The sequence below is a fragment of the Tursiops truncatus genome, chromosome 7 (assembly GCF_011762595.2).
Source record: "Tursiops truncatus isolate mTurTru1 chromosome 7, mTurTru1.mat.Y, whole genome shotgun sequence".
Lineage (NCBI taxonomy): Eukaryota > Metazoa > Chordata > Mammalia > Artiodactyla > Delphinidae > Tursiops > Tursiops truncatus.
The window spans coordinates 61,166,117-61,189,038 of record NC_047040.1 but is presented as its reverse complement, the minus strand read 5'-3'; the positions used below and the strand labels follow the sequence as shown (position 1 = coordinate 61,189,038).

The 22,922-nt window shown below is 34.8% G+C and overlaps 1 protein-coding gene across 3 annotated transcripts in view; it reads right to left on the bottom strand.

Moving 5' to 3' along the window:
* Positions 1 to 22,922, bottom strand: part of TLK1 (tousled like kinase 1) — a 210,917-nt gene that overhangs the window by 19,964 nt on the left and 168,031 nt on the right. For all 3 annotated transcript variants that reach the window (XM_073807580.1, XM_073807579.1, XM_019922783.3), the window contains exon 12: positions 10,996 to 11,062. In XM_073807580.1, coding sequence (XP_073663681.1) covers positions 10,996 to 11,062 — 67 coding nt within the window. The remainder of the gene's footprint in view (positions 1 to 10,995; positions 11,063 to 22,922) is intronic.

Here is a 22,922-nt window from a genome sequence, read left to right as displayed (position 1 = left end):
ACACACACACACACACACACACACACACACACACACACACACACACACACACACACACACACACACACAGTCTGACCACTCACTTTGGATAAATCCCACTACAATTTTAAAGAGACTCTTAAAACAAAAATTTTACGAATAGCTGTGGCAGATCCTTAGTTATCAGAGCAGACCTAGGCAAATCCTAAAGAAATTTACTTTAACATTCATTTAATCTAAACATTTTGATAAATATTTTTCATGTCTCAAAATATATAATTTTTAGAACATTTAAAAAAATTAGACACCAAAACAAATAAAATCACCCATTACACACATACCTCTTGATTTGTCAGTATAAATTTAAGTACTACTTAACAAACAAGAACTAACAAATTTCAGTGAAAAGTTCTATGAATGCCCAATTTTATAATATTTTTGAATAACTATTTATTAAGTAAACTAATCCAGATTGCCTTGGCCTAAATGTGTACCACTACCGTTATAAATCTATACCACATGGAATAGAGGTTATTTAAATATTTGTTTTTCATTAGCACTGTCTCTTAATGATTTATCTTCTGATTTTTTTTTAAATCCTTTATCTCAAAAAATTAATAGTTCTGAAATTTACTTTGAAAATATAAATATTACTTCATCGTAAAGCAGATAATAGAGATATAAAGTCTATTACACCTGTATCTAAGGCTTAAAGTGAAAGGAATATTCTAAGTATCATAAAGAAAAACAAAAAACAAACATTCAGATTAAAAAACTAAATCTAAGTATGTTGTTCATATTCCACCTGACCTTAAGATTATTTCAGTTATTTTAAAATGAAACAACCACTACTTGTTGCAGAGATATTTAATGTAAATTAGGCATTAGATGATACATAGAAACCTTCAAAATAAAATTTAAGTAAAAAAAGAAAGAAAAATAAATTTAAGTGAAGATGAACTTTTCTAAAATTTTGGGGAGAGTTTTCTAAAATAGATACACTAAATTCTCTGAAATTTCCTCATTTAATGTAGCTTCAGTTACAAATATTTCTAATTTTAATGAAAAAAGAAAAAAGGTAAGATAATGTCCCAGGGGATTAAATAACTGAAGATTCATTATAAGGAGAGGAAATAGATTAAAAAGCTTTGAAACAATAAAATCAAACCACAGTTCAGTTGTCTCCATTTAGTTATATAAAGCAGAATAAGAAATTGGCCATATAGCTGTGCCCATGGGTATGAAAAAATTCAAATTCATTTATGCCACAGAACACAGAAAGTGGTAACTTTCTTTCTTCAGATTACTAATGTCTGCTGCCTTAAAACCTGCCATTAATTTCTTATACATGTAGGAAGCTAGTAAACACTTAGTAAGTTGGTATAATTTTAAATAATCTGATAAAACGGTGAAATGCCTATTAGAATACCAGCAAAAATATTTGTTTCAGCTTTCATTTGAAAAATGTGGTATGGGGATACTATTTTAAAAATGAATTTATAGATATTAAATTTTATTAACTCATAAATATATAATTATGAGATTCAACTAGATTGTTGACACATAATTACATTTGTTTTATAATTTTTGGTAATCTTCAGATGTTTATACAATGGCAGTAATCAATATCATAATATACTTACTAAAGAAAATAAAATGTACGTCTGTGCCAGCTAAGCAAGCTTTTTACCCTCTATAAAACATGACAAGTATGCCCCATAAGATCTTACAATACAAAAGCACAGGCAAGCTTCATTCAGTTTGAATTGTAAAGTTTACAGGAAGAAACAAAATGTCAGGAGCACTAGTTTAAAAGAAAAGCTGGATCCTAGGTATTTAAGAGGCATGTCAAGGGAAGGAACTATAACAAAGTCATATGCAAATAGACATAAATCCTCCATAGTCCTCAGTGAAATATATTTACATCTTCCATATTGTAATTTAATATTTATTCCACAATATCCTGGGCCTTAAAGTGACACAATTCTAGAGGAAAGATAATTCAATAACTCTAAGTAACTTCTCTCAAATCCCACTGAGAAAAAGTATACATGCTATTATGGATTGAAGGTTTGTATTCCTCCCAAATTTTGTATGTCTAAGCCCTAAACCCCAATGTGATAGTATCTGGAGAAAGGGACTCTGTGAGGTAATTAGAGCTAGCTTAGGTCCCGAGAGTGGAGCCCTCAGGATGGGATTAGTGGCTCCCACCATCTCTTTGTGGGAGCACAGAGAAAAAAATCATGTGAAGGCCTGAGAAGATGGCCATCTACAGACCAGGAAGAGAGCCCCATCAGAAACTAAACCCTGCTGGACCTTGATCTTAGACTTGCAGCCTCTAGAACTGTGAGAAATACGTTTCTCTTGTTTAAGCTATCCAGTCTATGGTATTTTGTTATGGCAGCCTGAACAGATTAATACACATACTTTTAGGCAAACACTAGGCAATACTGCTTAGTATCCTCTCCTTACAGAAAGGGGCAAGGCCCAGTTTTGGTTTAGCCCCAAGGTACAACAGTCTAGAATATGGTAGTCTTAGCAACTAAACTTATCTTTACTGCAGATCATTTCCAAAGATCTATATACTGTAGGCCACGCTCTCCTTGCTTGAGACTGACATTAGCCTCTGGGCCATCCTCAGAATTAATTGTTTTCAGAGGGTTCAGGAGAAGCAAGGCAGACCTGGGCTCAAAACTGATCTGAATCATTATAGAATGGAATCCTGTAACGCATGGCAAAGGTAGTCCAAATTATTAAAATAAAAAAGAGAGGCAATTCAGACAGCTAGATCATGTTTAGTAAGAACACCAAGTTTCAATCCTCAAGTCATCCACCAGCTAAGCAATTAAAGCAGAGAAGGTCTAAGAAGAAACAAACAGCATCTCTGGAAGGGAACTGGTCTCTGTAGACAATTATGGTGTGGAAGGGACATGAGTAAGAAAAGATCCCATTAAAGAGAGAGGTAGGTTTGGTAATCACATACAATAACAGGACATGGCTCTTTTCCATTTAAACAAAAAGATATAGCAATGGACCTTAACAGTACACACTACAGCTATTTTAACAGTATTTTAAAATAAGATCTAATATTCTGAATTACTTAAATATATTAAAATACCCAGGTTAGACAAGTATACAACAGATCTCAATATTGCCTCATCATTTAAGTAACCTGCAAAACATACCACCTTCTAAAATTTTAACTTTTAAAAATTTATATGGACAGTAAAACCAGTTTGTCCCTCACCAGATATTTAGCATAGAAATGCTTTCTATTTGTAATCAAAGTCCTTCCTGGCAACTTAGTATCCTCTTGGCTTAACATTCTAAGCTAAAATTACGTTACAGCAACAGCAGAATCTCTGTAAAATGTCAGATTAAAACTGCCAGGCAGATTTGGGGTATTTTTGAGCATTTCCTTTAATGGCAATTTTGTTTTTTAAGTGGGGGTGTGTAGGCATTAAACTATAAAGCTTAAAGAGTTATAAAATGCATTTTCACATGTAAAACTAATGGATTTCCTAAAAAAATTAAACATCCTAGTTTAAACTTCTTTAGCAAATCTTTAATGTATGTTACATGTCAGCCCCACAAAAAAAAAACCCTCAATTTCGAAGAGCAGCCTTTCTATAAAGCCAAGATAGGACAGAAAGTATTTTCTGATATATCGTTCTCAGCTTGCCTATAATCCATGAGGGTTGGCAGAAGAATTCTGTGTGGTATATTATGAAGATGGTGAAAGCAGAGAAAAGCTTATCACTTACAATAATATATTCAACAGCACCATAACAGCATTAGTCCATCTGGGAAAACTAGTTCAGAATGAGGTTTCAACAAGTTTAACACCAAATTCATTTAGTAGTATGAGCAATACGAATCCCTCAAAAGTTAGTATCTCCAGGTCCTCAAATTAAGTTTTAATTTCATTAAATATTTATAATGTCATTCTAAAAGTTTATCACCAGGAGAGCGAAATGTGAAATTAACAAAAGGCACTATTAAAGGCTAACAGAAAGGGCAGTGCAGAAAAAAAGAATTAAGAAAATTTTTACCGATTTACTTCAAATTTATCCTTATTAAATGTCTTTAAATTTTTCTCCATTATATTCTTTAATATATCTTAAATATGGATATGAGAGACATGAGCCATTGGAAATATGAACCAACCAACAAAAAAACCACATTCAATGTATAGAGATGGGTTTTGAAACTACTGCCCATAATCCTATTTTTGCTTGAGTATGGTTGTATAGATTGAGGACTAGGGTAGGAGGAGGAGAAGGGACAAATATTATGAAATTCCTAGGGAGGTTTTCTTTCCTAACTATATATATGCTCCCTCCATGCCCATCCTCAATCACTGAGCTGGATATTACTGAGGGGAGCATACTGCATCAAACATACCTCAGGTGTGTTTAACTGACTTAATTACTTTAGAACCTTAATGTTTTCCTCTCTCTGCACTTCATTTCCTTCTTTGGGGGGTGGGGGGTTATTAATCTCTCTTCAAATGCATAAATATATACATCAAAACCCTTAAATGGGAGTAAGTGTTGAAATGGACGGGTTTTAATTCTGTCAGTTCCCCCATTCTGTTTAAACAAATCCAACCCTATCTTCTCAGCAGCAAATATATGTAACAGTTCAACTCTCTGGCAAACTTTAAATATTTAGTACACTTACTGAAAAAGAAATCACAGGTACTGTATTCGGGGGATGAAATTCCTTGATGTTAAAAACACTAGCCAAGGTACTGACACCAAGCCTTAGCACATACAGGTACAATGCCTCACTACTATACTTTCCTCCAGCTTTCTGCCTCCTTTTAACCTTTTTTCAGGACTTTGGTGGATTCCGTATTTTTTTTAAGTATGAAAAGATTTAACTTTCTACACAATAATGAGAAGAACCTAATCTTCTAGACTCTCTCTGTACATATGCATATAAACGGCATGGAGTTACAGTTCTTGGCCAGTGGCCAAGCAATTGTTCTCTCTTTTTTGTGAAACAGTGATCTCTACACTGAACTTACAAACCTGAATAAATTAAACCCTGCTCTAACCAATGGTTAACTTGACTTCTAAGATTCTTTCCAAAATTAAAAAAATTCCATTGCCTATATAACAACTGGATTAATATCAAACACTACAGAAGTAAAACACATTGTACTGCTAAATTTTCACTTTGGTAAGTGAACAATCATCTACTACCAAGTAAAGATGTATAATTATAAATGGTGGGGAAAAAGCCAGGAATATGTAGGTTTACAATGAGAGTAGGAAGTAGAGTATACACTGGGAGCCTTCCTATCTACAGCTAGTTCCACGTTCTCTCAGCACAGGCAGCTTTCATAGATGGTACTCATTTTTAAATGGAAGCAGTACTAAGCACAAAATGTCAAGTTTAGAATTCCAACACTCTTCTTGGCACTTTTCTTGCCCACACATGCCAAGAAGTCAGGAACCTCATAATATTCTTCATGGGCTTAATGGTGACTTTTTCTAGTGTAATGCATTTTCACTAGATTTCCACTGAAAACTACTTCCTACACAAGTAGCATCTTGTGTTATGTTCTAGAGAAACATAATGTACAATGTGGTTGGCTCTGAGAAAAAAATTTCTTGAATATAAAGGTGCACACACAGTTTTAGAGATTAAGCCCTCTAGCATTCATTATTTTCATACTTTTATTCGAAACTAAAGTGACGAGATGCCACATATGCAAACTTATTCTTTGTGGTCATACTAAGGATTTGAAAAATCAGATGACAGTGGTATTCTAGAAAGAAAGACCAAAGGAGATATCAAACTTCAAGAATATTTGGGGGTTAATTCACCTAAAACCAATGCCCTGTATCCTCCACTGTTCAAAAGGCTTGCAGACAATCCATTGTCTTCCATTTCAACTAGTTGCATGGTCCACTGTGAAGGAGTGAGAAAAGAGCTGTGTGCTTGTTCTTGACCTGTAAAGATTTCATCATGGAAGATTAATACTGATGCTGCGGCTGCCTGTTACTGGTTGTTTCTCTTTGCAGGTGCCAAAATCGGTCAGAGAACAGGATTTCAGTGGCAGAGTTGTTGCTATACTGTTATCTCTTCAGAACGGAGGCACAAGGAGAGATGAATGCCACATCGCAAGGAGCAAAGGAGAGAGAGAGAAAGAAATGGTGTCAGGTGGCATGTTGGATGCGATTTTTGTTTTAGTAGAGATTGAGATGACTGTAATTGTTTAGCTGATTCCTTCGGTCTGCAAAGATACACTTGTGTTGGTGCTGATGGTTCTTGACTAATCCTGTTTCAATTACAAGTTGGTTATGTTTTTCCAATAAAAATTTCTGACACTTATATTCAGGGCTTCTCTCTCTCTCTCTCTCTCTCTCTCTCTCTCTCTCTCTCACACACACACACACACACACACACACACACACACACACACACACACCCCAAAACACATACATTAAAGCCAATCCCTACAATACTATCTAATATTCCACATTGAGATGTCAAATCTTCTATATGCATTCTCTCCAACTAATCAAATATTTAAAATCCAGAAGACAAAAAAATTCGAAGACTAGAAAATAAGGAGCAACACCTCCACGTGTTGTTCACATCACAAACTTGAATAATAGCGGTGGCATGACATAGTTATTGGTCCCAATAACTTTCAAAATTCTTACTTCCTCTTTATTTTGGCATATTATGATTGGTAACTTGTATCTTTTAAATGATAATATGACTATGGAGATAATCTATTACAAGGAAAACGGTTTTTCAGGGATTTTTTAAAAAGTTGTTTGTGTTAGTTTAGTAACAATTCTTGGAAAGCACATCCACGTAGTTTTCTTCAGTTCCAGAATAAAGATCTGAACTATACAAACAACAACCTAGCAGAACTCCTCAAATCACAAAGATAAATGACTTTCCCATGACTAGAATGTATCAAAGACTGGTATCAAAACAGGATCAACCATAAAAGCTAACTGGTATGTGGTTTATTAGTTTCCTTAAATCCAGAGACTCCACATGTGGCACAGGTGCAATGGGATTTTAAATGGGATTTAGTTGCTCTGCCTCAAAGGAACAACTTTTTGAAGACAGGAAATTATTCCCATTGCAACTACAAGCTTTTAATGAGTGATAATTAAGGAAGTTTGTGCATAATTACTAGTAGCAAAAAAGTTATTTTTTAATAAGTTTTAGGAATAATTTGTACAGTCTCCATATACTTTACTATATAGTTCTTTTCTGTTCTATTCAATTAAATCTTTAGCTCTATAAAAGGTAAAATTATACTAGAGTGTATTCACACATTTTAGCCAAAAAAAGTGCTTTTCCCTGTTGACCTTTAAAAATAAACTTAGAATGAAAAACAATGAAGCAGCTAATAATAAAGAAATATTCTAGTTGATAGAACAGTCACTAACAGGATACCCAAGGAAAGTAATATATAAGGGAAAGAAAGAAGTATGTGTGTGTGGAAAACTTAACTGCTCTCCTTTATCTGCAATGAAAATGAAACAGCATGTTTCTGGGGGGAAAAAAAAGAGCAAACATTCACACTACTCTAAGAAACATGCAGAGAAAGCTACAAGTGAATTAATTCTTCTGAATACAAAAGGATCAACTTGCTATTTATCTACAACTAGAGAACTGTAGGAATAAAGCGTAAGGGTACTGCCACTGAAATAGGAGAAAAAAAAAAAGAAATAGCAGTGAGAAAAGGTTCAAGTTTCGCTTTGCCAGTTACTAGCTGTATTAATTTAGACAAAGCAAACAGAGAAGATCTTGGCATTCAAATTTAACATTAATGTTCACTTTAGAATGGTTAAAACTTCAAAGTGAATAAAATGGAATATTATGTAATTCTCCTGAAATGGGAATTTGAATCATGCCTGATTTAGGCAGTGTGGAAATAAAGTGAATTTTGGTGAATGAGTGAGCAATAATTTCACAAACTGATTAATAACTAAAACAATAAATATTAAATAATCCTTGCTATATTAAAAAAAGATGATGCTGCATAATAACTTTCCTAATTTCAAAACAAAATAAGCTCTTAAGTAAGTTTACATTTACTATTTGGTGGTTGCCAGAAGTATGTATTTATTTTAGCCATGGACTTACTGCTCAACTCTCATTTGTTACTCTATCACACTAACAGATTCATTGGATTTGGATTTATTATGTTTCTAACCCTACAGAATAGTATAGAATATGAACTGAATTTTATGATTTATTCAATGGTAAATATACTTTCTCATATTTCAGCTTCTCTATTCAATTATTATGATTATCTTTATGAAACACAATGCACATCCTAAATTATTTATCTCAAGAAAAGTAAATAGGCCTTCTAGTCTCCTATGTCCAAATGGTATGGGTTTTGTCAATGATGGACATTTTTTCCTTTGGTGTCAACAAATTTAATCTAATAATTCCATTTAACTTCAAGAGTTTTTATTAAAGGGAGACTAAGAGTCACCCTTGCTAATGCAAGAGTATGCTGGGCTTCATATCTAAACCCTAAGCTGATGTAGGTCACATGATTAATTCCTATGCAGGTTACATGGACACCAAATACAGATCAGATCCAGCCTATGGCAGAAGCTATATAGTTACATGTCAGGGCATAGTTCATGTTGGCTTAAGATAGAGGTGATAACATCTTTTCTTTTAACTCAAGCTTGCTCTCTATGTGTTAAAAGTGTCCAATCTACCTGTGTTTTAGAAAACAAAATGACCTATTTTTAATGCCCTACTTTCCAACTGTGCTTTAGAATGCCAAATAACCTATTTTTAACACATGTAACTGAATGATTATTATTTTTAAATTGTATGACTCAAAAATTAATATCCAGTGGTAAGCAGACAACTGCTATTTATTTGTGCTCTAAGGTGACACTACTTACTCGATTTTGTTCTCTGTATGTACTACTAGCCACTTTCTTCATAATGCATTCATTCTCCTCACCCAAAATAGTCTTTCAGAAGAAAATGTGAGAATTCAAGACATGATAGTATATTTCAGCATTATTTCATCCACTCTCCCAAAATATTCCATGACGGAGATCAAAGAAAAGTAATGTTGTAAATTGGTTAAGAAGAAGATAAAGTTAGAAATCTAAAACTGTTCAGTAAATTTGATAAAAGCTGAAAAAAAATTAAATAGGAAAAAGATCATGAAGGGGACAATTATTAGAAAGAATGAGTAAATACAAAAAATGGAGAAGTCAAACACTGGGAAAGAAGATAATATGGAGGTTAGAAGAAAAGGTGTAGTAATCTACAACAGCTTACAACTGTTTACGTAATATCTAGACATTTAAGTATATGTACCTCACTTACAAAATAGAAGTGTTTCAGAGAAATGAAATATTTTCAATGTACCAGTAAAGCTTTAAAATCAACCAACCACCCACCAACCAAAAATAAAAACAAACCCTCCTCTGAATCCTTTTAAGTGTTTTTGTAATACAAATAGCTGATTCCTAATTTAACTGCTTTACAATTTCAGATTTTATAATAAGTTTTCATAAAATAAAACATGTAAAATCTCATCATTAGAAAGAGTAACTTGAAATTTACTATTATATGTGAAAATAATAACCCTCCAGTTAATTATATTCTTTAGTATCCCATTATCATGAGAGGCTGGTTAGAAAATAATTGATAAATCTTTATATGGGATATCAAACACAGGTCTCTATGAATTTATTATCAGAATAGCTTAAGTGGGCAGACAAATACTTGTACTAATTATGAACTACAAAATCCCCTCTTCCCTTCCGTAGTCCCATTACAACTCCATCGGATACAAAACAGACTGAAGTTGCCTACTTACACCAAAGAGCAAGAGAAATGTCAATAATTACAATAGAATACAAAAACAAAACAGAGCAGAATAAATCATTTTAGAATTTACTGTTCAAGTAGTTTAGGTTGAAACTTTTCTGAGCAGGGGAATAGACAGATATGACATAGTAAAGAACACTAACACAAATTACACACATATATATATGTGTATATACATATACACACATACATATGTACACAAAATATAATTTTCTTCTTTTCCCTGTAGTTAAATGGCAGGGATCTGAAGCATGGTGATAACATTCCAAAAACAAAAACATCTATAGTGAGATGGTAGCTGCTGCAAGAATGGGCTTCTCTGACCTACCTTACCCTACCCCAGGGAGATGACTTCATAGACACTATCTTCAATTAGTTCACTAACTCAGGTTTAGCTATTATTCAGCCTATTAAAGAAACGTAAGTAATGTGACAAGCAGAAAGCAGAATTAAAAAATTGGATCAAAGGCAAAGAATTTTATATCTGTCGGTAACTTCATTTTGAGGGGGAAAATCTACTCTATTATTTCTTTAAGTGGTTTGAACTAAAAAACAATGAACTGATTACAATTTCACAGTTTACAAATAAGTACAAAGCTACACATTATAAAAATTTACTAATAACATATAACAATGTTTTTCTAAATTATATCACTTCATATTATTACTGATGATCAGGTTCTTCTAAATTTGCCAATGTACATATTTTAATTGAAACATTTAATTGAGCATTCAATGTCTTCAAAGTTAAGTCAAAGAAACATGTTTGTTATTAATTTATACTTATTTCAATTTATTATGAAATGGACACAAACAATATGGAATCTTACATTTCATCTTAAATATGAAGCACTTTTTAACAAAAAGATAGCATCTAACAGAGTAATTGTAAGAACCTGGAGGTCTGGCCAGGAATCATTCCTCCATTACAGGGACATGGTATCATCAGCATCTCAAATGTCTATAAGTTGCCACAAGGTAAAGGAATGTTATTTTAATATATTCAACATAAAAATGCAACTTTAATGCCCCTCTTTTTTGGTCCAAAGTTTTTAATTTAAGTGCTTTCTCTCTTAAGTTTTGACTTCTTCAATAAGAAACTTATAACACAACTTTCCACAACCTCTGGTAAACTAAAAATCCAGCATATGCTTCACATACCTTTTTGAGATGTCCTAGTCTAAGTTTGAAAATTTCTTCCTGTTCATGATATTCTGCCAAAGTCAACCTGTCAAAATGGAATTGTAATTCTAGATATTAAGATTAACACTTATTATTTCTTATTAACAACCAACAAAAAATAAGATAAAATTAATCAAATGGAAATACTAAAATGTTGACAACTTTCAGCCCAAAATACATAAGCCAAAATCATTCCTCAGAATACATCTTATTGAAGGTATTCTTCAGAATACATCTAATACTTACAGATGGAACAATTGACTGATTCATAAATTCAACAACTATTTAATGAGTACCACGAATCAAGTGATATTCTAGAATTTAGATCTTAAGGATACAATGAAAAGGACAGTTTCTCCTTACACTCTGGTTTGAACTTACACTCCATAGTGGGGGTAAGAAAGCAGAAGAGAAACAATTTAGTCCAGAAATAAAATAATCCCAAATAACAGTAAGAGTTATGAAGAAAATTAGAAAGGGTGGTGTGATAATGACTGTATTACACTAACTTGCACTGAGTTTTAGGGAGGTAATCTTGATCTAAATATCAAAAAGGACCTAGGGGAGTATGTTCTAGACATAGCTTAAAGCAAGTACAAAGACACTAAGATAGAAACAGGTTGATATATGAGGAGAGGAAAAAATGCAAGTATCAGAACATAGTCAAAGATGCTGTCAGCAAAAGACGTAAAGCAGGGGGGCAGCTTCTGTATGGACTTTTAGGCCAAGCAAAGAATTTCATTTCACTTTAAGAGTACTGGGAAATCACTACAAAGGGAATCAGTCCAATTTGGGTGCTGGTTTAAAAAAAGAAAGAAAGAAACTAAGACATTTTTCCCTTCTCTGCTTCCATGTGCTAGTGAATAACTGAGATATAGGGATGCTAAAACTATAGTCAAACCATCAAATTATTAATAAATATAAACAGGCATAAGACTTGAAAGTACTTTATGGTTGTTTTATTATTTATTTCAAATATTCCTATATAAATTTGAAAAATAATTGCAGCTAACCCTTGAACAACAAGGGTTTGAACCATGCAGGTCCACTTATACTAAGATTTTTAAAAATAAATACATATTACAGTACTACATGATCTGTAGCTGGCTGAATCTGTGGATGCGGAACTGCAGACACAGAGGCCAGCTGTAAAGTTATGCGCTCAATTTTCAACTGTGGGAGGGGTGGAGCCCCAACCCTCATGTTGTTCAGGGTTCAACTGTAGTTTAATGTATGTAGAACCATAACAAGACATATACATATTATAACATTTCCTAAGAAAAAATGATTCTGTATCATTAAAGTGAAAGGAAGAGGAAAAAAACCACTCAACAACAAAACAACTTCCATTTCATACACCAATATTGAAAAAATTGCTTTTATCTATCACATTCAAGCCCTTGTTTGTTTACTTATGTGTTCTGGGTGTATTTGGTTAAGCTCCTAACCTAAGTATGACTTATTTACGCTTGGTGCAGGTCCCTCAGCAACATTCAGTATAAACGCTATTTCCCTTTAGCTAGATGCTAATTAAATTCACTAATTCTCAAGAAAGGGTATTCAAATGAAACAATAAAAAACCTCCAAGAAATTCAGTTAGCATTCCATTAGAAATATCTTAAGAGTGAAGAAGTAAACATTTAAAATTAAATCTCTCTACCCAGTCTTAGGTTAATACAATCACTGGATTTTATTATACTGAATATAGCTGTATAGTTGCAGCGGCTGCTTAAATTCAGAGAACTAAATGTTGCATTGTGAATGTGAAACATTCATGCAGATGGAATGAAAGAAGAAGGGGGTAAGGTGATATTTTTTAAAAATGAGGTTTGGAAACTAAAATTGATAATATCTCAACTAGCCCAGTAAAGTAAAGCCATAGGAATTTTGGCAAATAGCTTCTGGATTGGTATATATGCCACCAATGGAAATCACCTGTATAAGAATATCATAACTTCCTATTCTTAAAATATGGTTTTAGGCCCACTGGTTGAACATAGGATGGGCTCAGAACTAATTTTTTAAAAATATGTAAATATTCTGTTTATTTCTATACAGGAATAAAATACAATTCTATACTTTGGTTTTTACTGAGTTAAAGTATAGCTAAATTTAGTATTCATAAATTAAAATTCATATGACTAATTTAGTTTCCTAAAATTTTTGATACGGTATTCTACTAAGAAGTTTGGCTATCATGCAAAACTGTACAGCTAATACACACACAGATGGCTGGGAATTTCTGCAATTTGGAGGGAAGATATTTTGTTGTCTTGAGTTGGTAGTAGTTTTCAATAGCTACTTTTCTTCTGAGTTAATAATAAATCAATGTCAATTAACTCCATGATAACTTAGTTTGTTGAATACTGTTTGGTTAATCTTGTAGTATATAATGTAATGCATATTTGCTATTTACTAGTTCCAGTTGTTAATATGTTTGTACTGTGGTTCAAATATAAATAGTCCACATCCCTATAGCTAAAGCAAATGCACACAAATACTTCATTGAGTTCAAAAGCTTTGACCTCAGAGCATTATTTTATAGGTCTAATCCTAATATGAAACATACAATTCTCACTAAAGGTTAACGGTAACTTTCAGCAGCAGCAGCAGAAGAACTTTGCTATTTCCTTACTGCATTTTGATTATTACTACTATAAAACTTCAAATAAACAGCAAAAAAAAAAATGTATATATATATTAATTTCTCTCTGCTTGGTTTTAAAGCATCAATAAGCAGATTTCATAGACAGTATTAAATATTGTCTATTTAAATACTGTCTAAATACTATTAAATTAAATATTAAATATTAAATACTATTGACTTTCTTGGGCAGTGACTCTTACCATTTTGCGATCATGGATATCTAAAAATAACCTAGGGACTTCCCTGGTGTTGCAGTGGTTAAGAATCCACCTGCCAATGCAGGGGACACAGGTTTGATCTCTGGTCTGGGAAGATCCCACATGCCGCAGAGCAACTAAGCCTGTTCGCCACAACTACTGAGCCTGTGCTCTAGAGCCCCCAAGCCACAACTACTGAGCCCGTGTGCCACAACTACTGAAGCCCGCATGCCTAGAGCCCATACTCCGCAACAAAAGAAGCCACCACAATGAGAAGCCTGTGCACTGAAACAGAGAGTACCCTCTGCTCACCGCAACTAGAGAAAGCCCGCGCGCAGCAATGAAGACCCAACTCAGCCCAATAAATAAATAAATAAAATTATAAAAAAAAATCAGATGTGTTTGTATACACCAGCAATTGAACAATCTAAAAAAGATATTAAGAATACAATTCAATTTATGATAGAATCCAAAAGAATAAAATACGTAGGAATAAATTTAACTCAGGAAGTGACCTGCACACTAAAAACTACAAAATATTGCTAAAGAAATGAAAGCATACTAATTAAATGAAAGGACTTCTGTGTTCATGAATTAGAAGACCTACTATTGTTAAGAGGGCAATCCTCCCCAAAGTGATCCACAGTAATCCTGATCAAAATACACATCACCCATTTTACTAAAATGGGAAAGCTGATTCTTAAATTCATATGGAAATGCAAGGGTCCTCAAACAGACAAAACAATATTGAAAAAGAAAAAGTTAGAGGACTTACACTTCCTATCTCAAAAATTAAAACAAAGTTATATTCATCATGGCTTCCCTGGTGGCACAATGGTTGAGAGTCCGCCTGCCGATGCAGGGGACAGGGGTTCGTGCCCTGGTCTGGGAAGATTACACATGCCGTGGAATGGCTAGGCCCGTGAGCCATGGCCGCTGAGCCTGCGCGTCCGGAGCAGCCCGCATGCCGAAAAAAAAAAAAAAAAAGTTATATTCATCAAAAGAGTGTGGTACTGCCATAAGGATAGACACATACTGTATGATTCTTTTTAATGAAGTATCCAGAAGAGGCAAACAGACATAGAGAAAACAAACATAGAGAAAGCAGATTATTTGTTACCAGGAGGATGTAGGGAGGGAGGCATGGGGAGTGACTGATTAATGCGCATTAGGTGTTCTGGGTGAATAAAGTGTTTTGAAACTAAAGGGAGGTTGTGGTTGCATAACATTGTGAACGCACTAAATGCCACTGAACTGTATGTGCTTTTTTTTTTTTAAAATAAATAAATTTATTTATTTATTTATGGCAGTGTTGGGTCTTCGTTGCTGTGTGCGGGCTTTCTCTAGTTTCGGCAAGCAGGGTTACTCTTCATTGCAGTGCGCGGGCTTCTCAATGCGGCGGCTTCTCTTGTTGCAGAGCACAGGCTCTAGGGCACGTGGACTTCAGTAGTTGTGGCACGTGGGCTCAGTAGTTGTGGCATGCAGGCTCTAGAGTGCAGGCTCAATATTTGTGGCGCACGGGCTTAGCTGCTCTGTGGCATGCGGGATCTTCCCAGACTAGGGCTTGGACCCGGGTCCCCTGTACTGGCAGGCGGATTCTTATCCACTGCGCCACCAGGGAAGTCCCTGTATATGCTTTTAAGTGGCTACTTGTATGTTATGCAAATTTCACCTCAAATTTTTTTTTTTTTTTAAAGTATCACTGGGGAAAAGAAACGGGGGTGTGTGGGAAGGATGAAACTAGTCTGCTTCTGAAGAGCCCAATGTTCACAATAGAATTAAAACTGAATTGAGAACTAACGACTTACACCAAGTGCCAGTGTGGTGTGTAAAGTAATGGCCCCATAAAGATGTCCACATCCTAATCCTTGGACATGTGAGTACGCTAAGTTACACAACAAAGGAGAATTAAAGTAGCAGATGGAATTAAAGTTGCTAATTAGCTGACTTTAAAATAGGGATTTAGGGACTTCCCTGGTGGTCCAGTGGTTAAGACTTCACCTTCCAATGCAGGGGGTGCGGGTTCAATCCCTGGTCGGGGAGCTAAGATCCCACATGCCTCGTGGCCAAAAAGCCAAAACATAAAAAACAGAAGCAACATTGTAACAAATTCAATAAAGACTTTAAAAATGATCCACATCAAAAAAATCTTTACATAAATAAATGAAATAGGGATTTATTCCGGATTACCCTTTGGGGATGTAATTACAAGAGGCCTTAAGTGCAGAGAGAAGGGCAGACATCTCAGAATCACAGTGACATAACATGAGAAAGACTTGACTTGCTACTGCTGGCTTGCAGATGGAAGGGGATCACGAACCAAGCAATATGGGCAGGGCCTCTAGAAGCTGGAAACAAACAGCAAGAAGATGCATTCTCTTCTAGAGTAACACAGCCCTGACAACACCCTGACTTTAGCCCAGGGAGACCCATTTTGGATTTGTGATCTCCAAAACTGTAAGATAATAAATTAGTGTTGTTTGAACTCACTGAATTTGTGGTAATTTGTTACAGCAGCAGTAGGAAACTACTACAGATCTTGGTACCTGGAAATGGGATGTTCCGATAATAAACACCTAAAAATATGGAAGTGGCTTTGGAATTGGGCAGTGGGCAAGAGGCTAGGAGAATTTTGAGGGGCATGATTTAAAAATAACCTTAGACTGCCTTGAACGGACCACTAGCAGAAATACGAATGTTAACAACTCTGCCAAGTGAGTATGCAAGGAATTCCACGAGGAGCATAGTACGGAAAACACAAACAGCCTTAGAGAACACCTAAATTGTCATGAATGGACCATCAGTAGATAGTAGAGGTGCCACTGGTGAGAACTCAGAAGGAAATGAGAAACATGTTCTGAAAACTGGAGGAATCCTTGTTATTATGAAAGAAAGCTTAGCAAAACTGTATCCTATAGTTATGCAGAAAGCCAAACATGTAAGAAATGAACTTAGGAAATTTCCAAATAGAGTGTTGAAGGTGTGGACTGGTTTCTTCTCACTGTTTATATTAAAATGTAAGAAGAGAGAGGTAAATCAAAGGGAAGAAATGTTCAACCAAAAAACCCCCCAGGATTTAATGTTTTAAGAAATTCTCATCTTATTCAGAGTACAAAATACACCAAAATTGAGATTCATGGTCAAAGCTGCTCTTAAAAAGAAGGATGTCTGGACAACCTTTTGCTAATACTCCACAGAAGTCAGAGTATTCATCACATAAACAGTCTTTAAAAAGATGAAGTGGGTGACTCATAGATCCTCTTAGCCTTCTCTGCAGAAGCCAAAAATAGCGATGAAATTATCTAGAAAAGAATCATAGAGGATCCTCTTGTCTAATGGAGTGAATCCTTGTGTCATACATGAAAGATCCACAAGATTCTTGGGAACTTTATACCAGCAGAAACACTACCAGCTTGGATTTTACGGGACAGAGAGTACAAAATGAAAGGCTGCCAAACACTCAAAACTCTACAAACAAGAAACTGGTTGAAAAAGCTACTCAGCAAACAAATACATGTTAACCTTCATGAAAAAGAAATCTTCATGAAAAACACTCAGAGGACAGAAACTTGCAGAGCCACATGCTACAGAAAAATTATTACCAGAACTTGAAACCAGAGTTTGCCGGGATGGATTTCGAAACTGCTTGGGATCAGTGACACCTTTAATATTTTTCTGTTTGAACGGAAAATGTCTCTAACTCTTAACCTATGCCTGTCTCCATCACTGTATTTTGGGAAGAGTTAACTTGTTTCTTGAGGTTCACAGATTAAGAGGAATTGCTCTCAGCGTGGATTATACACAGTCTCACTCATAACTGATTTAGATAATGAGATTTAGAATGTTTAAATTAATGAGATTTAGATAAGATTTTTAGATGTGGAATGAAGGCTGTAATGAGGTTGAGACTTTGCAGATAGGACAAATGGATTTTGCATGTGGGAAAGATGTGCATCTTGGGTCAGAGGGCAGATTGTATAGGTAGAATAATGACTTTCCAAAAATGCCACATCCTAATCCTCGGGACTTGTGAATATGTTTAAAGGCCAAGGATTAAATGGGATTAATATTGCTAATTAGCTGACCTTAAAATAAGGTGACTATCGTGGATAATACAGCTATGAGTACACAGTGTAAAGAAAAAAAATTTTTATCTGAAGGAAGCTGGGAGAAGGCACAGAAGAGGTAACATCTGAGCCTGGTTAAACAGGAGCAGCAGAAAGAAGCCAGGAGGAAGAAAGAGGGCACACAGGGGCATGGTGACCCAGAAGCACAGCATGTAGACGTGCAAGCAAAAAGAAAAGCCAATGTATACTGTAGATTAAAGAACTTATCTTCTAGTGTTTGCTAAGAGTTTAAAGACAGATCAATGCTGAATTTTATATATTTTGGCATCTATTAAGATGATCATATAATCTTTTTCTTTATGTAGAAAATTACATTGATTTTCCTTATATTAAACCAACCTAGCATACCTGAAACAAATCAAACTTGGTCTTGATAAATTATCATTTTTATATATTATCTGTTGGGTTGCTAATATTTTATTTAATATTTTTGCATTTACTTTTTAAAAAAATTTATTTATTTAAAAATTTATTTATTTTTGGCTGCATTGGGTCTTCGCTGCTGTGCGCGGGCTTTCTCCAGTTGCAACGAGCAGGGGCTACTCTCCGTTGTGGTGCACGGGCTCCTCACTGCAGTGGCTTCTCTTGTTGCAGAGCACAGGCTCTAGGCACATGGGCTTCAGCAGTTGTGGCTCGCGGGCTCAGTAGTTGTGGCTCGTGGCCTCTAGAGCAGAGGCTCAGTAGTTGTGGTGCACGAGCTTAGTTGCTCCACGGCATGTGGGATCTTCCCGGACCAGGGATCGAATCCGTGTCCCCTGCACTGGCAGGTGGATTCTTAACCACTGCGCCACCAGGGAAGTCCTGCATTTACTTTTATAAGCGATATTAGACTGTAACTTTCCTTCCTTGTACAGTCTTTCTTGAATTTTGAGAAGACTGTGCTGGCCTACATAAAATAAGTTGGAAGTGTTTCTGCCTTAGCTGCTCTTCAAAAGTTTTTAAAAGATTAGCACTATGTCTTCCTTAAATGGTTGGTAGAATTCATAGATGAAGTCCTCTGTACCTGGAGTTTTCTATGATCAAAGATTTTAATTACAGGTTAGATTTCTTTAACAGTTACAGAACTATTTGTTTCTTCTAGTGTCAATTTTGTTAAGTTGTATCTTTCTAGAAATTTATCCATTTCACAAAAATTTTAAATTTAAGTCATTTACAATATTTTGTTTTCCTTTAAAATACCTGTAGGCTCTGTAGCAACATTCCTTTTTTCATTCCTGATAATGGTTGTCTTTTCTCTCTTCCTTGTTTCCAATTTTATTAGTCCCCCTTACCCACAAAAAAACCCCACAAACCTTTTTTGGATTGGTTGATTCTCTATATTGTATGTTTGTTTCCTGTATCAAAATTTCTGCTCTTTTCTTTCTTCTCCTCCTTCTTTAATTCTGCTCATCTTCTGACTTACTGAAATAGATGTTCAGTTTATAAAGTCTTAGTCTTTCTTCTTTTCCTATATACGTATATAAGGCTATAAATTTCCCTCTAGATATTGTTTCAGATTTATCTCACAAATTTTTGCTGTGTAGCACTTTCACTATCATTCATCTAAAAATATCTTCTCATTTCCACTGAGACTTTTGCACTATCTTTTTTGTTTTTGATTTCTAGTTTAATTCCACCGTGGTCAGAGAACATATTCCATATGATTCCAATCCTTTAAGTTTCACCCATGAGTTCTACCGAACATTTAAGGAAGAAATAATGTCAGTCTTACATAAACTCTTTCAATCCTTTGAAATTTGCTGAGGCCTGCTTTATGACCCAACATGGTCAATTTTTATAAAAGTCCACATTTAAAAAGAAGATACAGTTTGCAAATGTTAGGAGATTACATATTCATTAGGTCAAGTCTGTCAATCCCACTGAATTTTTCTATACCCACACTATATGTTCTGTTTTATATTGTTTTATTTTTATCTACTTGTTCTCTATGTGTGTGTTGAAATCTCCCATTATAATCTGTGGATCTGTCTATATCTCCTAAAAGTACTGTCAATTTTTTATCTGTCTTGAGGGTATGTTACTATGCACACAAATTTAGAATTATTGTATGTTCCTAGTGATTTTAAACTTTTATAGTTATGAAACAATCACCTTATTTCCTGTAATTTTTTTTGCTTTAAATTTTACTTACTGTGTCTGATATAATACAGCTTTCTTTCAGTTGATATTTGCCTAGAATGTTTTCTTTCTTAACTTTTATTTCTAATATATTTTTTCCCCCTTTGGCTGCTTTTGAGAATTTCTCTTTGCCTTGATTTTCTGAAATTTCATTAACATGTGTCTGGGTATTTCTTTATATTCATCCTACTTGGAATTCTCTGGCCTTCATGAATCTATAGACTGATCTTGCTCACCTGTTTTAAAATATGCTCAGTTATCTAATCTCTAAACACTGCTTTTGCTCCATTCAAGACTGTCTTTCTACAGAGTCAGCTGACTTGTCAATAGTAATAATTTAAGTCAGAAGACAGTAAAATAATATCTTCAAATAACTACCAACCTAAAATTCTAAAACCAGTAAAGGTACTTCCCTGGTGGTCCAGTTAGTAAGATGCTGCACTCCCAATGTAGGGGCCCCGGGTTCAATCCCTGGTCAGGGAACTAGATCCTGCATGCATGCCGCAACTACAGAGTTTGCATGCCACAGTTGAGAGTCTGCATGCCACGATTAAGAGTCTGCATGTCGCAACTAAGAGTCCCCATGCTGCAACTAAAGATCCCGCATGCCCCAACTAAGACCCGGTGCAGCCAAAATAAATGAATTTTTAAAAATAAATAAAACCAGTAAAAATATTTCAAGAATGAAGGCAAAATAGTTATTTTCAGACCAACAAAAACTGAAAGACATCACTACCAAGAGACCCACACTAAAAGGAAATTTCTAAAGGGTATTCTTAGGCAAAAAGATCTTACTTGAGGTAAAATCAGAGATGTAGGATAAATGAAGAACAAAACAGTGATAAATACATAGGTAAAGTTTAGATGAACACTGACTATACAAGACAATGTCTTTAGGTAGGGGTGTGTGTGTATATATATGTATGTATATAAACACAACATACTTCTAATACAGAAAAAGAATCAAATAAACAAAAACTAAGCAATCCAAGAAAAGGTAAGAAAAAAGGAAAAAAGGACAGAGATAGGCAGGATAAATAGAAAGCATGAGAAGAAAGATGAGATTTAAGCCCTAATAAATAAGTAAATACATGAAATTAAAATGGATTAAATTCACCAATGAAAGACTTTTTGAGACAGGATTTTTTTTTTTTTTTTTTGCGGTATGCTGGCCTCTCACTGTTGTGGCCTCTCCCGTTGCAGAGCACAGGCTCCGGATGCACAGGCTCAGCGGCCATGGCTCACGGGCCCAGCCGCTCCACGGCACGTGGGATCTTCCCGGACCGGGGCACGAACCCGTGTCCCCTGCATCAGCAGGCGGACTCTCAACCACTGCGCCACCAGGGAAGCCCCAGACAGGATTTTTAAAACATCAATTACACATTTGTAAAAACTCAGAGAATATACAACACTAAAAGTGAATCCCAATGTACACTACAGTTTGGGTGTCAATGCTGTGTCAATGTAGGGTCATCAATGGTAACACATGTACCACTCTGGTGCAGGATATGTTGATCGCGGGAGAGGTTGTGCACGTGTGGGGACAGCAGGTATATGGAAACCATACTTTCTGCTCAATTTCGTTGTAAACTAAAACTGCTCTAAAAATACATCTTATTACTTTAAAAAAGTCAGTTATGTTAATTACCAGAAACAAGCAATCAATCAAATAAAAACTTCATGCTATATAAAATATAATCTTGAGTTAAAATTTAAGCTTTAAATGAGAAAAGAGTGACCTCTAAAACTTCACTCATATAAAATATAAGGTAAAATATTGTTTACTTTGCAATCATCCTCCGTGAAACACAGAATATACAGATAAAATCAAAACAAAACATATTTAACATGAAGTCAAAATCTTGATTAACATGTATTCATAATATACAATTCAAGCAAGGATCATTTAGACATTATCCACAGCTAATACTAGCTGTGCAAACTATTTACTCTGAATAGTAAGTCTTTGTGACTAAAATGAGAAATTACTACCTGAAAAACTTGACTGAATCTTGCTGGTAGTTAAAAATTAGTTAATAGCCAGGAACCATGCAAGTACTTTATAAGCATCACCTCATATCATCCTTTCAACATTATGATGTAGGTACTTTCACAAGGAAATGGAGGCTCTAAGAAGTAAAACAGCTTACCAAAAAAACAACCTGGAAGAGTCAGGGCTGGATTCCATATCTGTCTGACTACAGAGCTTAAAATGCTAACCACTACACAGTAGTGACTTTATTTTCTATATTAATTTCTTGATAGAAAAATAATGAAAAATTCATGATCTCTATTCTAATAACTATGCTAGATGTTCTGCACAAACAGGGATTCAAAAGAATTTTTCAGAAGACAGTTGCAAAGTATGGCTGCTAAAATCAAATTAATATATATGAATCAAAGTGCTTCTGTGGCTTTTTTCCCTATTTAAATCTATATTTGTATAAGGATGCAATCTAACTGCCATGTAGTTATTACTTCATTTGCCACTCCAGGAACAGACAGCAGTGTAAGTTCGAAGTCAACATATGCAATAAAATGGGATGGCAATGAGACAAGTCTACGACTAACAAACTATAGTTAGGGCTGTTAGCACCCTAGAAGACAAGTCGGAAGCAAAATACCTGTGGCAAACTAGACAAAATGGCCTTCTGATGAGGAGAAAATGAAATTCAATCAAATGCTTATGTACTCTAATTTAGTATTTACTGACCACTTTCCATATGCCAGGAACTGGATTAGATATTGGGAGTATAGAAATAAAATAGTGAGATAAATGTTACAATATTGACAGGCATGTACAAGAGGCACCTACCT